Here is a 13,210-nt window from a genome sequence, read left to right on the forward strand (position 1 = left end):
CAGTCAGTCGGTAACAAAAAAAAGGGAGCAAAGATGCCCAAGTACTGATACACTCTCTACATGTTACAAGAAGGAGCCGACATAAAAGAAACAAAACTTAGACCGAACAATGGAGAAGTTACTTATACAAATATTCCACTTACGTTTAGAGAACGGAACGAAAGAATACGCAAAATGTTGTGACATCCGAAGTCTTGGTGCAAGATTATTAATGTTCTTGTAACATGCAAAATCTGTAATAGATATCTACTTATTGTTAGGATTTTGTAGGTATTTGCGTCGGTGTACCTTTATTTCAAGTCCTTGATGAGAGATGCGTCAGAACGTAAGAAAAATATACCTACCAGAAGAAAAGAAATAATAGGCTATTAGTGTGTAACAGTCTAATGATTTAGCATGAAAGAGACACTATCATCTCGACAGAGTTTTATTTGTGCATTATGTATGGATACTCCTTGTATTAGAGCGTCCTTTTTAAAAATTAAATGCCGATATACCGTGCCCAAAACGAATTGATATTTATTATGGGCTTTGAGTCGCATGAAGCACTTGAGATGCAGTGCAATTGATAAAGATTAGGTTCTCCTGCACTGGTTCCACGGTACCATTTCATGTATGAATTTTTACTTATTTTATTTGTGAATTTTACCTGGAACGTTCGTCCCGCAGCTATAGATACACTTCCATTTTACAGTTATTATTATCCAATATTCCTGGTGGTTCATCGATCAGTTACTCAGTGAAGGGCTGCCATACATAGTCTGTCTTGATTCCCGTTTGCATGTAGTTTGTGCTTTTACATTATATTTGTTTTTACTCTTACATTCATTGTTTTATTCTTTAATTGTTCGTGTTCTTCTATTGTATTTTTTAGTGTTAATTAAATTGTTTTAGTTTGCATTAAATTAAATTTTTCGCCGTCAGTTGTGTTTCGTATTATTGATCCACATCCGTCAGTCCCGACATTACCTTTAGATAATAAGTAGAGAAAACCTCCGGTAGCATTAAGTAAACTGCATCATGCTTAACACATACGTGTGGATCTTACGTACTAATGCATCGTTTTTCTGAAATAAGTGGTAAACATTCGAGGGAGTTGTCCAGATGCAACAGGGAAGCTCATGGTGAGTATAGCAGCGTGATTAAGGGACAAAAAACTACAATAAGTTACAATCTGAAGCTAGTCCTCAGCTTGGTAACATAAATGACTGAGCAGCTACACTTGAATAGAATGCTGCTTCTCCAACGTCTGAAGTAAACATAAACATCAACTTACTCTTTACTTATCGACGAGTTCCTGGTTTCGAGAAAACCACTAAACACACATGCTCGTATGTGCACTACAAAAATTATTCGAAAACCTCGTGGTAGAAAAAAGGCTTCAAGACATCTACCAAAATTGTTTCTGACCAACGCAAAATAAGACATTTGGTGCATTTCATTTGCAGCGATCATCATACAATCCCATACAAAGGAACCCGTGGAATTAGATTCAGAGTACCAAGAATACAAACATGACCCTCGTTTGAAGCATTTTTTTGCCTACATGATACAAATATAGCCGCGGCTGAAAATCAGTTTCCCCTTAAGACTTGTACTCGCTACTACATACACGCTTACAACGTTAAAAGAATAAAAATTACTACAAGATGACTATAACATAACCATTGTCAATTACACGTAATCTAATCTAACAACTAACAAACAATGCTGCATGAGCACAAAAAGCCAAAAGAAGCACCACACGGATGCTGCTGATTACCAACAGATTCAATGAGGCGTTGCAATGTCGTATTTTCCTTCATGAGCTACCAGGGCCGGACTGACCCTCGCCTATACATTTTGCTCAAAAACGGTGATCTTTCGGACAACCAAACATTTAATGAATGTTCCTGTTGTACTTTATCGCCTCCAGCAAGCTTGCTACTTATTTCAGAAAGACCCTGTATATTTGTACAGTTTGAAATGAAACCCTTGAATATGTGTGTACAATGCTGTTCTGCCTTCTTAAGTACACGCCGTTTGTAAACCATTGTTCGCTTTTGTTAGCGCCCAGCTGGAGCGTACCACGTATCAACGCATCCATCGCAATGGGTATAAGAATGGCATAATGGTCATACGTTTGCACAATGGGGATTCGATGTTCTTTTTGCGTTGCCCTAAACGGACCGACGACGAGCCTTTTTATTCGCCCATTGTAGCCGCACATCAGGTACTTACTTATTTCAGGTTAAAATTACGGTTTTATATGGGCGAAAAAAAAAAATCGAAAACGGCTTTATTTCAAACAGAGAATTAAATACTTGCAGCATTGAAGACAAGAATCGAGTACAATAAGACTGTTTTAATAAATTCACCGTGCATTCGCTCTTTGTCGGCCGGATCACATTAATCGCGCGCGTGGGTGTGGTTAAAGAATCCCGTTTGAGGCGGTTCTGAGCCTCGATCAAGTCTGAAACTGTCCACAACAACACCAATCCGCAGGCGCCGTTCCCGAAAATAATGGAAAGGGGGCGTCGTTTGTGTCTCCTCCTATCCAGGCTCCCTACCGGTTCCCCAGGTTCTAGTGTGCGGTCGATTGTGCGCTCGTCAACATGTTAGTCCCACCGGATATGCTGGCAGCCCAATCTAAGATGCTTTACCAAATCAACAAATACTACGGCGAAAGGGTCCAAACCCGGATGGGTACGATTTCGAAAACGATACGAGAGGTATGCAAGGTAGTCCAGGACGTCCTTAAGGAAGTGGAAGTGCAGGAACCTCGATTCATATCGTCACTGACGGAATGCAATGGGAGATATGAAGGCTTGGAAGTGATCTCGCCGGTTGAATTCGAGGTGGTTCTTTATCTAAACCAAATGGGAGTATTTAACTTTGTGGATGACGGAACGTTACCAGGATGCGCCGTTCTGAAGTTGAGCGACGGAAGGAAGAGGTCCATGTCCCTATGGGTCGAGTTCATCACCGCATCCGGATACCTCTCCGCTCGTAAGATCCGGTCGAGGTTTCAAACGTTGGTAGCACAAGCTTGTGATAAGTGCGCCTATCGGGAATGCGTGAAGATGATATCGGACACGACCGAGGTTAAGTTGCGAATTCGGGAACGTTATGTTGTGCAAATAACTCCCGCCTTCAAGTGTTCCGGTGTTTGGCCGAGATCGGCGGCCCATTGGCCCGTTCCGCACGTTCCGTGGCCCCATCCTAACCTTGTAGCGGAAGTAAAAACTGAAGGTTTTGACTTGTTGTCGAAAGAAAGTGTCACGGCTCAGGGAAAACAATCGGCTATGGAAGGCGACGCGTGGGTACTGTCGTTCAACGAGGCAGAAAATCGTCTTTTACAAGGGGGCTGTCGCAGAAGGTGTCTCAGTATCCTGAAAACGTTACGGGATAGGCACCTGGACTTGCCCGGTAACCCCGTAACCAGTTACCATTTGAAAACCCTTCTCTTGTATGAATGTGAAAAACATCCTAGAGAAAGCGAGTGGGATGAGTCCTGTTTGGGTGACAGGATCAACGGGATCTTTTTGCAACTGATTTCGTGTTTACAATGTAAAAGATGCCCGCATTATTTCCTACCTAACTTAGATTTGTTCAAAGGAAAATCGCCGAGCGCGCTAGAAAATGCTTCCAAACAGGTGTGGAGACTAACACGAGAAATGCTGACCAATACGAGGTGTCTGGAAAAACTATGAACGATGATCCTATCGATCCGACGGGATTAAACGTTTAAAAGCATTCCTAACGACTGATTTTACTTTATAAAAATCATAAACAGTAACATCCAAATATTCATTAACGTTATCATTACTTTATGAAAAATGTTCACGGAAGATCATCATCTATATTGTTACTTTTCTTTATGACGAAGTAAATCGTTAGTTCCTAGTATCTATTCATTTATAGTACTTATAAGTATTACGATTTTCGTGAATAAAATTATAATCTTCGGGTTCAGAAAAGCTTTGATAGAGTAAAAAGCTCGCAATTTCTGTACTGATTTTTAATGCTTTACAGGCCCGTATTTGAGTGCCATATAATTGTGATAACTAATACTTATCTTCTTACAATAAATTGTACTGCTACGTAATATATAATAAGTATTTAGTACGACTTTTTCGGTAGTTATTACCATTTCAAAAGTTTTTCTGTGATTATTCGGTTATGACTAAATTTTCTTTCTTTCGAAAACATGCACAAAACGTGCTGTCGACTGTACTGAAGTATTGTAAGATATTTGTACATATAAAAATGTATACCTAACTATCTAGTTGTAAGCTTATAATTGTTGCAATATTTGAAATTAACTGTATAGGTATCTCATTAGTCAAATAAAATATATGCCGAATCTATTTGGATTATTATTATTTTAGCTAGGTAAAATGAGAAAAATAAAGTTGAAACCCAACATTTTATAACGTTGCCGTCTAATAAGTATTGAGCAGTGATTGTATTGAATAAGTAATTAATAACACGAATTAATGCAATACCTTTCTGAGTTTTTGATTTAAATAAATAATTACTGAAACGCCTCACAACGAGCCCATCACCGTACGATCTCTTGGAAAATATTAAAATTTCCTTATTCAAGTTTTCGCGGTCATCATTGATATCATTGTCAGTTTTGATGCATTTTCATTCCGACCTTTTTTTTCTCAACGATTTGTCGAGACGCGAGGACGAAATCTCAAGAAGTTCTCCTTTCGATGATAAAATTTTATTTATTACAAATACTGTATTTTGAGCATCTATGATGCCATTAAATTTACTGAAACCAGATATAAGATATTGGTTGATATCAATAGATTTAGACAAACTAAAAATATACCTATTTTACTTTTAATTAACGTCAGCATTGTAGGCACATCTGTACATCCAACTTTTGAATTAAAAGATTAAGTAAAAACCAAACATGGAATTATAAAAAAAAATCATCAATCAGACATCACTATTTTAGCTTTAGAATGTTAATTTCCAAAGGCAACTTTACGATTACTTTGGCAATATTTATGCTAAAGAACATTACTAAAAATACTAAAATGATTTATATTTTCCTTATTAATGTCCCAGATTTTAAAAATAATGCAAAAATAAAATCTGTATAATATATATATTGCTCGATACACAAAGTTGGATTATTTTTCGACCATTCTTCAGGAGGAAGACCTATTGACACGCACCTCCACTCTTTTCGACCCAGATCTAATCTTTCCATTTCCCTAAAACTAGAACATCCCAAATCCCTAGGTCTACCTCTACTCCTCTTAAATCCTTTTCCTGTCTCTAATATGTCTCCGACTAGTCCTTCACGTTTCAGAAGGTGTCCTACCAACGTACCTCACCTATTTCTTACAGACTTCCATAGCACCCCTGTTCTCCTATCCATTTTAATCCTCCTCATTTCTAAATCTATCCACAGTACCTAATTAAGAAGTTCATACAAATTGTGAAAATTTATAGTAGTAGAAATGCAAAAAATTCAGCGTGAACAGCAGCGCAATAAGAAATTTCTGTTTGCAGTGCCAACAATTTCCCATTTTTTATATTGAAGATAGTGGAATCGCGATCATCATTCCTTTTGTATTTCATCATTGTATTGAGTGTAGATCTTCGTTATTAATTGTTAAAATTATAATATGTAATGAAAAATACTAAAAATTTTCTTCGATAATGAAAAGCAAACAAAATTCCCTAATAATATAATAAACAAAGTTTTCCATTTAACGGACTTAAAAAGTATGTTTAACTTTTACCTGATAACTAACGTTTTAGAAGACATATATACAATAACTGAAAAATGTTCCAAGCTCATCAAGAGAGGGACATTTTACGGCTTTGTTACATGAGCCTCTATCGAACTGCTATCTAGTTATACACTAATAAGCAAGCCCATTTAGATAATAGGCACAACAACGTAATAGCAGGCCTTGGTTGTCTACTGTATATCTATCTACTAATAGATACTTGGTAGGTACTTGTTAGTATCTATGTATCTTCTCCTGTAGTTTATTGGTGTCTACTTTAAACGCTATTTTAATTAAGCGTTTTAAGCGTTAAGAACGGCATATTCACGCCTTTGCTTTGCTAAGAAAGACCGAATAATTAAAATGAAAATTGCCCATGTAGTATCTTTCTAAGTAATCATTTAGGAAAATTTTCAGCATACGAGGACATTTTGGTTCTGTATGCCAAGAATAATTGACCACTTAACAATAAATTTACCTTAAAGAGGCCTGATACTATACCACCGGCTAAACTTTGTTATTATTAAATTAACTAAATTAATGGCGAGTTGCCCTGTAATTTACATTTCTAAACAATCTAGGTCTATTTTATAGTAAATCCATCAAAGTAGATACTGTTGTAATGATTAAACTTTAATATTCACCTTGCTACTCACATTTGCTCGATAGTTTTCTTATCAACTTCAAGTTCAATTAGTCTCTATGAAAAGCCCTTTTCTCTTAAAGAAATATATATATAGCCTAATGTCCACCCTGAGGACCCATTCTAAATATTGGTGAAAAAAATTTCGAGATTAGATTAGTAGTTTCAAAGAGAATCCCCAAAAAAGAAAGAAAAAGGCTTTATGAGTTTTCTCGGTTTTTCCAGGATTCGGAAAAATACCAATATCGATTGATTGTCGTATACTAGGTACCTACGTATGCCTGAAAATCTACATGGAACAATTAAGAAACCACAACGATATTTTTATTTTCCAGGATTCCTGAGGAAAATTTCGAATTTCCATGAGGATATGCCAATTTTTTTACATGTACAGATTTTCCGAATTGTTATACATCCTGGATTTAGTTTCAGTGAAACCACAAAATTCAATTTCAGGAAGAATCACCCTACAAACGGCGGATATAATCGGAAAGCTGCGGAGGCGACTTAACATGAAAAATTTCGGTGGCAGTCGAGTGCGACCGAATGGGTACTTGTTACTCGGTACTCGACATGTTGGAAATACAGCAGTCAACAATAAAAATGTGCGCACACATTGTAATGTAACGTATTCAACAAATCATACATAATCGATGATTGGTGCCTCCGAGGGGCGGCAGAAATACACGAGCCCAGCCTCCAAGGGGTGGGGTATTCTCACCTGTCGACTCGAATCGACCGAAGCGTGCGTGTAGCGACGCCAGTAACTACCAGACGCCGTATCCTCGCGATCCATCATCATCATTAAGTATCCTCTTCTTCCACATCGTCTTCTGAACCGTCACTCCACCTTCCTACATTCACTCACTCCCGCACACATTCACAACCCTACTTATACCCCAAATTCCGCCACCTTTGCGTTTATTCCTTTTTGCGGTTCGACAGTGCCATGTATAACAATAAAAACGCTATGATTCAAAGATCAATAACGACGCGACCTTCCCGAATGTCAAGCCGAAATCGTCGTGCGGGCTGAAAGAAGAACGAACCCCGAATGAAGATCCGTCCGTATTCGAGTAGTACAAGCAGGTATCGATATTAGCCCAATCCAACCGGGTTTACTCAGCATCGAAGATGCTCGTTCCGCCGGATATGTTGGCCGCACAGTCCAAGATGGTCTACCAAATCAACAAGTACTACACGGAGAAAGTCCAAGCAAGGAAACTGCAGATCAGTAAAACCATCCAGGAAGTGTGTCGGGTCGTACAGGACGTCCTCAAAGAAGTCGAGGTACAAGAGCCCCGATTTATATCATCGTTAACTGATTACAATGGCCGATACGACGGACTAGAAGTAGTCTCGCCTCATGAATTTGAAGTCGTCCTTTACCTCAATCAGATGGGAGTCCTTAATTTCGTTGATGATGGTACTTTGCCAGGATGTGCCGTACTGAAACTGAGCGATGGCAGAAAGAGATCCATGTCCTTGTGGGTTGAGTTCATAACCGCGTCTGGATATCTGTCGGCCCGAAAAATGCGTTCCAGGTTTCAAACGCTGGTGGCCCAGGCTTGCGACAAGTGTTCCTACAGGGACTCGGTAAAAATGATTGCCGATACGACGGAGGTAAAATTACGCATTCGGGAACGTTTTGTGGTGCAAATAACTCCGGCTTTTAAGTGCGCGGGACTTTGGCCGCGATCGGCCGCTCACTGGCCGGTTCCCCAGATTCCCTGGCCTCATCCCAATCACGTGGTCGAAGTGAAAACCGAAGGATTCGACCTGCTCTCAAAGGAATGCCTCGCGCTCCAAGGAAAACAGTCTGCGATGGAGGGCGACGCTTGGATGCTGTCGTTCTTCGAGGCGGAAAACAGGCTCCTGCAGGGAGGATGCCGGAAAAGGTGCCTGAGTATCTTAAAAACGTTACGAGATCGCCACCTCGATCTACCCGGCAACCCTGTATCCGGTTATCACATGAAAACGTTGCTACTCTACGAATGCGAGAAACATCCGAGAGAAACTGAGTGGGACGAGTCGTGCATAGCGGACAGGATAAATGGCATTTTCTTGCAGCTCATATCGTGCTTGCAATGCAAAAGGTGCCCTCATTATTTTCTGCCCAACGTCGACCTGTTCAAAGGAAAATCGCCGACGGCTCTCGAGAACGCAGCGAAACAAGTCTGGAGGCTAACTAGAGAGATGTTGACGAACTCGAGGTGTTTCGATAAACTCTAAACATTGTGTCCTGCTGTGCTTTTAAATACTTGGGTGCATAATGTGCATGTTTTTTGTTGGGTTAATGAGAAATGTAAGTCAATCGTCTTTTTTTCTTTGACTGCTACCACGTAAACGTACTTATAAAAATGAATAAAATCCTTTTCTAAAACAGTAATTGTCATGAAAATACATTTCATTTTCATATTTTAGAAAGCTTGGATGAACGTAGGTATTTCACACCATGTGACTATGAAAAATGAATCTCAAACCTGTTTGTTTCTATTTATACTTTGATTTTACAAGCAATTAATTTTAACGAATTCTAAACTTATGGGAAACATTGGATATTTATCCAAATGTTATGGATTTCTTGGATGTAGGCGGGTGTTGATTTACGTTAGAAAAGAATTCGATTCAGTTCTTATTGTCTACTGTGTGATATAAAAATTGTTATATCAATTGATCGACCAAAAGGCCGTAAAAGACTGTGATGAATAAAATTGTATAAAGTGTATAATAAAATTACTATAATCGTAAGTCGATTTTGTAATAAATATTGTCTAATAATAATTACTACGAACGAGGAGTGATGTTCACGATATTTAAAATACGAATGTTTTGTATACATATAATGATGTTTTCAATAAAATAAAGTTTCAGTAATCGATATTTCATTTTTAATGTTTTAACGTTGAATAGCTTGATTACCGTACGAACAATTGAGGTACAAACAAACACACATTTCCGACGGGTGTTAAAGGCAGCTGCGTTTTCTTACGTTACAAATAAATTATTTGGTTTTTCTGACTGAGTTGTTTTTGAAAAAGTGACTCCCTAATTAAACGTAGGTAGGTACTTCTGCTGTTCCAGTTATGCAACAGGCAGAAATGTAAAATTTAAATTTAAGTATTGGAGTCGCAGTTAAGATGCGCCACACATCTTCCAACAACTGTGTACCTAATAATACAATCCCAAATTTAGTTCGAAAGAACTTGTTTTTCATGCTTTATCAGTTTCCCGATCTCGTTAATTAAATGAGGGTATCTAACTGCTGATGTTTTCTCATTAGCTACAAATTAAACGAATAACGCCTATTAATTTCCGCTCATTATCTTATAACGCAAAGCATATGTAAATGCGACTCATAACGTCAAAATAAGCAGAAAATTAAGAGATAAAATTGCGATTTTTATTGCCTACTTCTTCGCACACCGAAAAAAATACGATACTGAATTAAATACTTAACAAATTTTACTGGCAAAGGTTTTTGATTCATTTATGTCTCTTTATTTGCTGTAAGTCAATTACCTTACGCTTCCTTTGTTATGTTTTTAATACCTACTCATATGACAAAGAAGCAATTTTTTGTTACGTTTTATTTCTAGTCAGGACACATATTTAAAGAAAAACAGTTGGGATAGTTAAAACCGAAGGAAGATGTAAAATATGGGAAGACTGACTATCAGTAGGTTTTTGTATATTCCTTAACACCATCATAAGGTCGTCAGTCCTATGACTGGTTGGACATGCACCTTCACTCTTTCGTATCCTAACATAATCTTAAAATCTCTAAAAGTAGATCATCCCTCATCCTTAACTATTTGCTAGCAATAATCTAATCTAGGTCTACCTCTACTCCTTTTAACTCTTGTTTCTGCTGCCAATATGTCTCTAACTAGTCCTTAATACCTGAGGTGTCCTACCAACCTATTTCGCCGATTTCTTACTGACTTTCATAGAGTCCTCTGTCCTATTATTCTTTCTAATACCTTCTTATTTCTAACCTTCTCTATCCACGGTATCCTCCTTAAACGTTTTCACACAAACTAAAGGCAGATATAACTCTTGTATACAAAAGGACAATTATAATTACTTAAATATTTAGATTGACTGAACCTTTTGAGTACCAAGAATCGCAATTTCTCATGTGCTTATATTTTTGAAAATGATACAAAAATATCTGCTAACGAACTAGCCTTTTTTCATGCGGCCAATCCTTGGGCTCTACTGGGATTTTGAAGAATCCTTCGTAAGTTGCAGCTTTAATTCTAAATATCCAGAAAAACCTAAATTTCTTCAAGATATACTAATTTCTTTGGACTTAAAAACGACAATTCTTAACATTCTGACCTATGTAGCAATCGTCTTAGAATTTTCGCGACGGTTAGTCCTTTTTTTCTGTCGCCGTTTTCAACGAACACCAAAATAAATTGCGAAAAGAAAAACCAACAATTAATTTTGAGAATAGCTACATACATATGTGTAGGTAAAGTTTAACGAGTACGACACCTATGTATAAGTGACTCATTTACTTGTTTGTTGTTGAATGTTACGAATGAATATAATTTGTCAACATGCTTTTCCAGTTCTGGTGTACGCTGTTAGTTGTTAGAATAAGAAATTAATTCTGAAAATGTATTCGAACTAAGTAATTAGTTTCACCGTGAATTTTCACTAAAACAGAAACGTAAAAGAATAGGAACCCAACATATAAATAAAAAACTGTTCTAAGGATCTTAGCTTTTGCTTGTCATTTAGAAAATATTTTCCAAACAGGAATTAAAAGGCTTAATACATTTAATCTATGTATTCCACTGTATACGTAATAGTGACGGTTTTACGAAAATTTCAAATTGAGCCAAATGTAATAGTTTGGTTGAAGCTCAGAGGTGTGAGGAGAATTACAAACACTCTTCCCCCTTTAAATAGTTTATTTCCCCTTAAACTAACACTTGCATACCCGTTTGCATAATAAATATAAACTTCCTTTTTGTCTCTGTTAAGAGTCTTTGTTATGAGTATTACTTTGAAATATTTTGGAAAGGAATTTGTTTCGGTTGTAAAATTTATTTATTTATTTGGGTACCTACAACATTTTGTAAACCATTGTTTGGTCACGTAGTTGTCCGACCAAGGGAAGTTGAACAACCCCAATTATGTTGTTACCCGCTGTTATGCCATCCGCACCCCTCCGGTGTCATTTAATTTTGTACCATAGCAGTAAGATAATTTTAAGTAATTTGTATCAGTCAGTCTTTAGTCGTCTTAGTTATCAGTTCTCGAATAATTAGAAATCATAGTTTAGGAATCATAGTCATCATCTTTGTAGTAACCATCATCAACATTTCGTCATTATCACCCTAATTCTAAGCTGTATATATATTTTATATTAAAATATTAATTTAAATTCTACGAAGTGTTTTTCTTACAAAAAAAACATCTCGAAAGTAGAATAGAAGTGGCACAACTGTGCAAGGCAAAATCTTACATAACAGTCTCCTTAAAGCTTTTGTATATATGAGTAGTTTTTTCCTGGAAAAGGTAAAAGATAAATAGAATTTCTAAGAAAACAATATTTTTATCCAAAAAGGATCACCTAATTTGACTTGTAAATTATAATTTTCCGGCTCCTGGAGAAGAAAAAACCCAATAATACCAGCTTTGTTCTAAATTCCCTACATGAGTTTATTAATTTTCCTGGATCTTTAAGATAATGATTAGGGCCTGTTTATGAACTACATAACTCCATTTTAACCATTTATAAACTTTTTGCCTCCCTCCCACAAGGTCATCTTCAGTCCGACTATTGCATACATACACAGAGGTCCTAGGCATTGATCTAATGCATCCCCTTCTTCCAAAAATATAAAAGCATCAACCCTCCCGTATATGCTTCAGACCCTCTCCTACCCCCATGCAACGACAGATCCATATAGTTAACGATATTTCTCTTACTTACAGTTGTATGATAACTGCAATATGTTACCCCCAGTACCTACGAATTAAGTTAAGACGGTACCTTTATCCTGTATTTGCCCATTGGAACATGATAGGAATGTCCTAGCTGCACATACCTGTACGTAACGTGTAAAGTATCCGTTCATATGCGTCCTTATGTAGGCCTTATTATGCAGTTTGCACATTGTTGTAAAAGAAACGCCGACGGTTTAATTCATTGCGATCTAGCACGAACGAGCGATTTATTTATCGCATCGCCAGGGCGTAAAGAAGGCGGCGAACGTAAAGAGAACATCACATCAATACTTGTTGTTGCCGCTTTAATAATCTTTATATAAAAGCGTTTTATCTCATTAAGCTATATACATGTATGTAGACAGGTGTCTAGGTAGAAGCTACAGAATTGTGTGTGGAATCGGGAAATTGAAAAATCGCCGAAAAGTTTCAGAAAGTTAGCGTTTGTTTTAATTAGGAGCAGAGGGACGCTTCAATAGGATTCTGGTTGGTAATGTTTGGTGGCTTTTGACAGAAAAATTCTTTATGGTTAAATAATTAGAAAATAGTATCTATCTATCTCGATAAATCCATTAGTAAAATTAATAAAATCCAAGATTTTCTGCGGGTCAAGTGCAAAAGGAAAATTTGGTTTCCCCATTTTGTATTTAAAAAGAAAATATTCTGGAAAAACGTTGTATTGAATTATGAAATTATCTCGTAAAGATCTTTCAAAGTTCAAGAAAAAAATTTTATTCAACATGAATTAATTTGGATGAAGGTTTTATTAGTTGTTGGCTCGGAAAAATGTTATGTATGGATTGTCGTTGATCAAAAGAAGACGAGAAACAGTGCAACCAACTCTGGTAGGTAAGTTGGT

The 13,210-nt window shown here is 37.1% G+C and overlaps 3 protein-coding genes across 11 annotated transcripts in view; 2 read left to right on the top strand and 1 right to left on the bottom strand.

The window, feature by feature from the left end:
* The window catches only part of LOC108740195 (neurobeachin), a 234,135-nt gene that overhangs the window by 46,466 nt on the left and 174,459 nt on the right, over window positions 1-13,210 (bottom strand). The gene's annotated exons all lie outside the window — the stretch shown is intronic.
* On the top strand, window positions 2,369-4,349 carry LOC108740201 (protein mab-21-like). The gene has a single exon (XM_018474431.1). The coding sequence runs from the start codon at window positions 2,595-2,597 to the stop codon at window positions 3,690-3,692; it is 1,098 nt and encodes a 365-aa protein (XP_018329933.1). The 5' UTR covers window positions 2,369-2,594; the 3' UTR covers window positions 3,693-4,349.
* On the top strand, window positions 7,195-9,261 carry LOC108740206 (protein mab-21). Its single transcript, XM_018474432.1, has one exon. It carries the CDS (start codon window positions 7,519-7,521, stop codon window positions 8,614-8,616), a length of 1,098 nt encoding a protein of 365 aa, XP_018329934.1. The 5' UTR covers window positions 7,195-7,518; the 3' UTR covers window positions 8,617-9,261.

Source organism: Agrilus planipennis, unplaced genomic scaffold (assembly GCF_000699045.2).
Source record: "Agrilus planipennis isolate EAB-ADULT unplaced genomic scaffold, Apla_2.0 scaffold158, whole genome shotgun sequence".
Classification (NCBI taxonomy): Eukaryota; Metazoa; Arthropoda; class Insecta; order Coleoptera; family Buprestidae; genus Agrilus; species Agrilus planipennis.

Excerpts from the sequence above, each read along its gene's own strand:
- LOC108740201 (XM_018474431.1), top strand. The coding sequence starts at position 2,595 with ATGTTAGTCCCACCGGATATGCTGGCAGCCCAATCTAAGATGCTTTAC.
- LOC108740206 (XM_018474432.1), top strand. The coding sequence starts at position 7,519 with ATGCTCGTTCCGCCGGATATGTTGGCCGCACAGTCCAAGATGGTCTAC.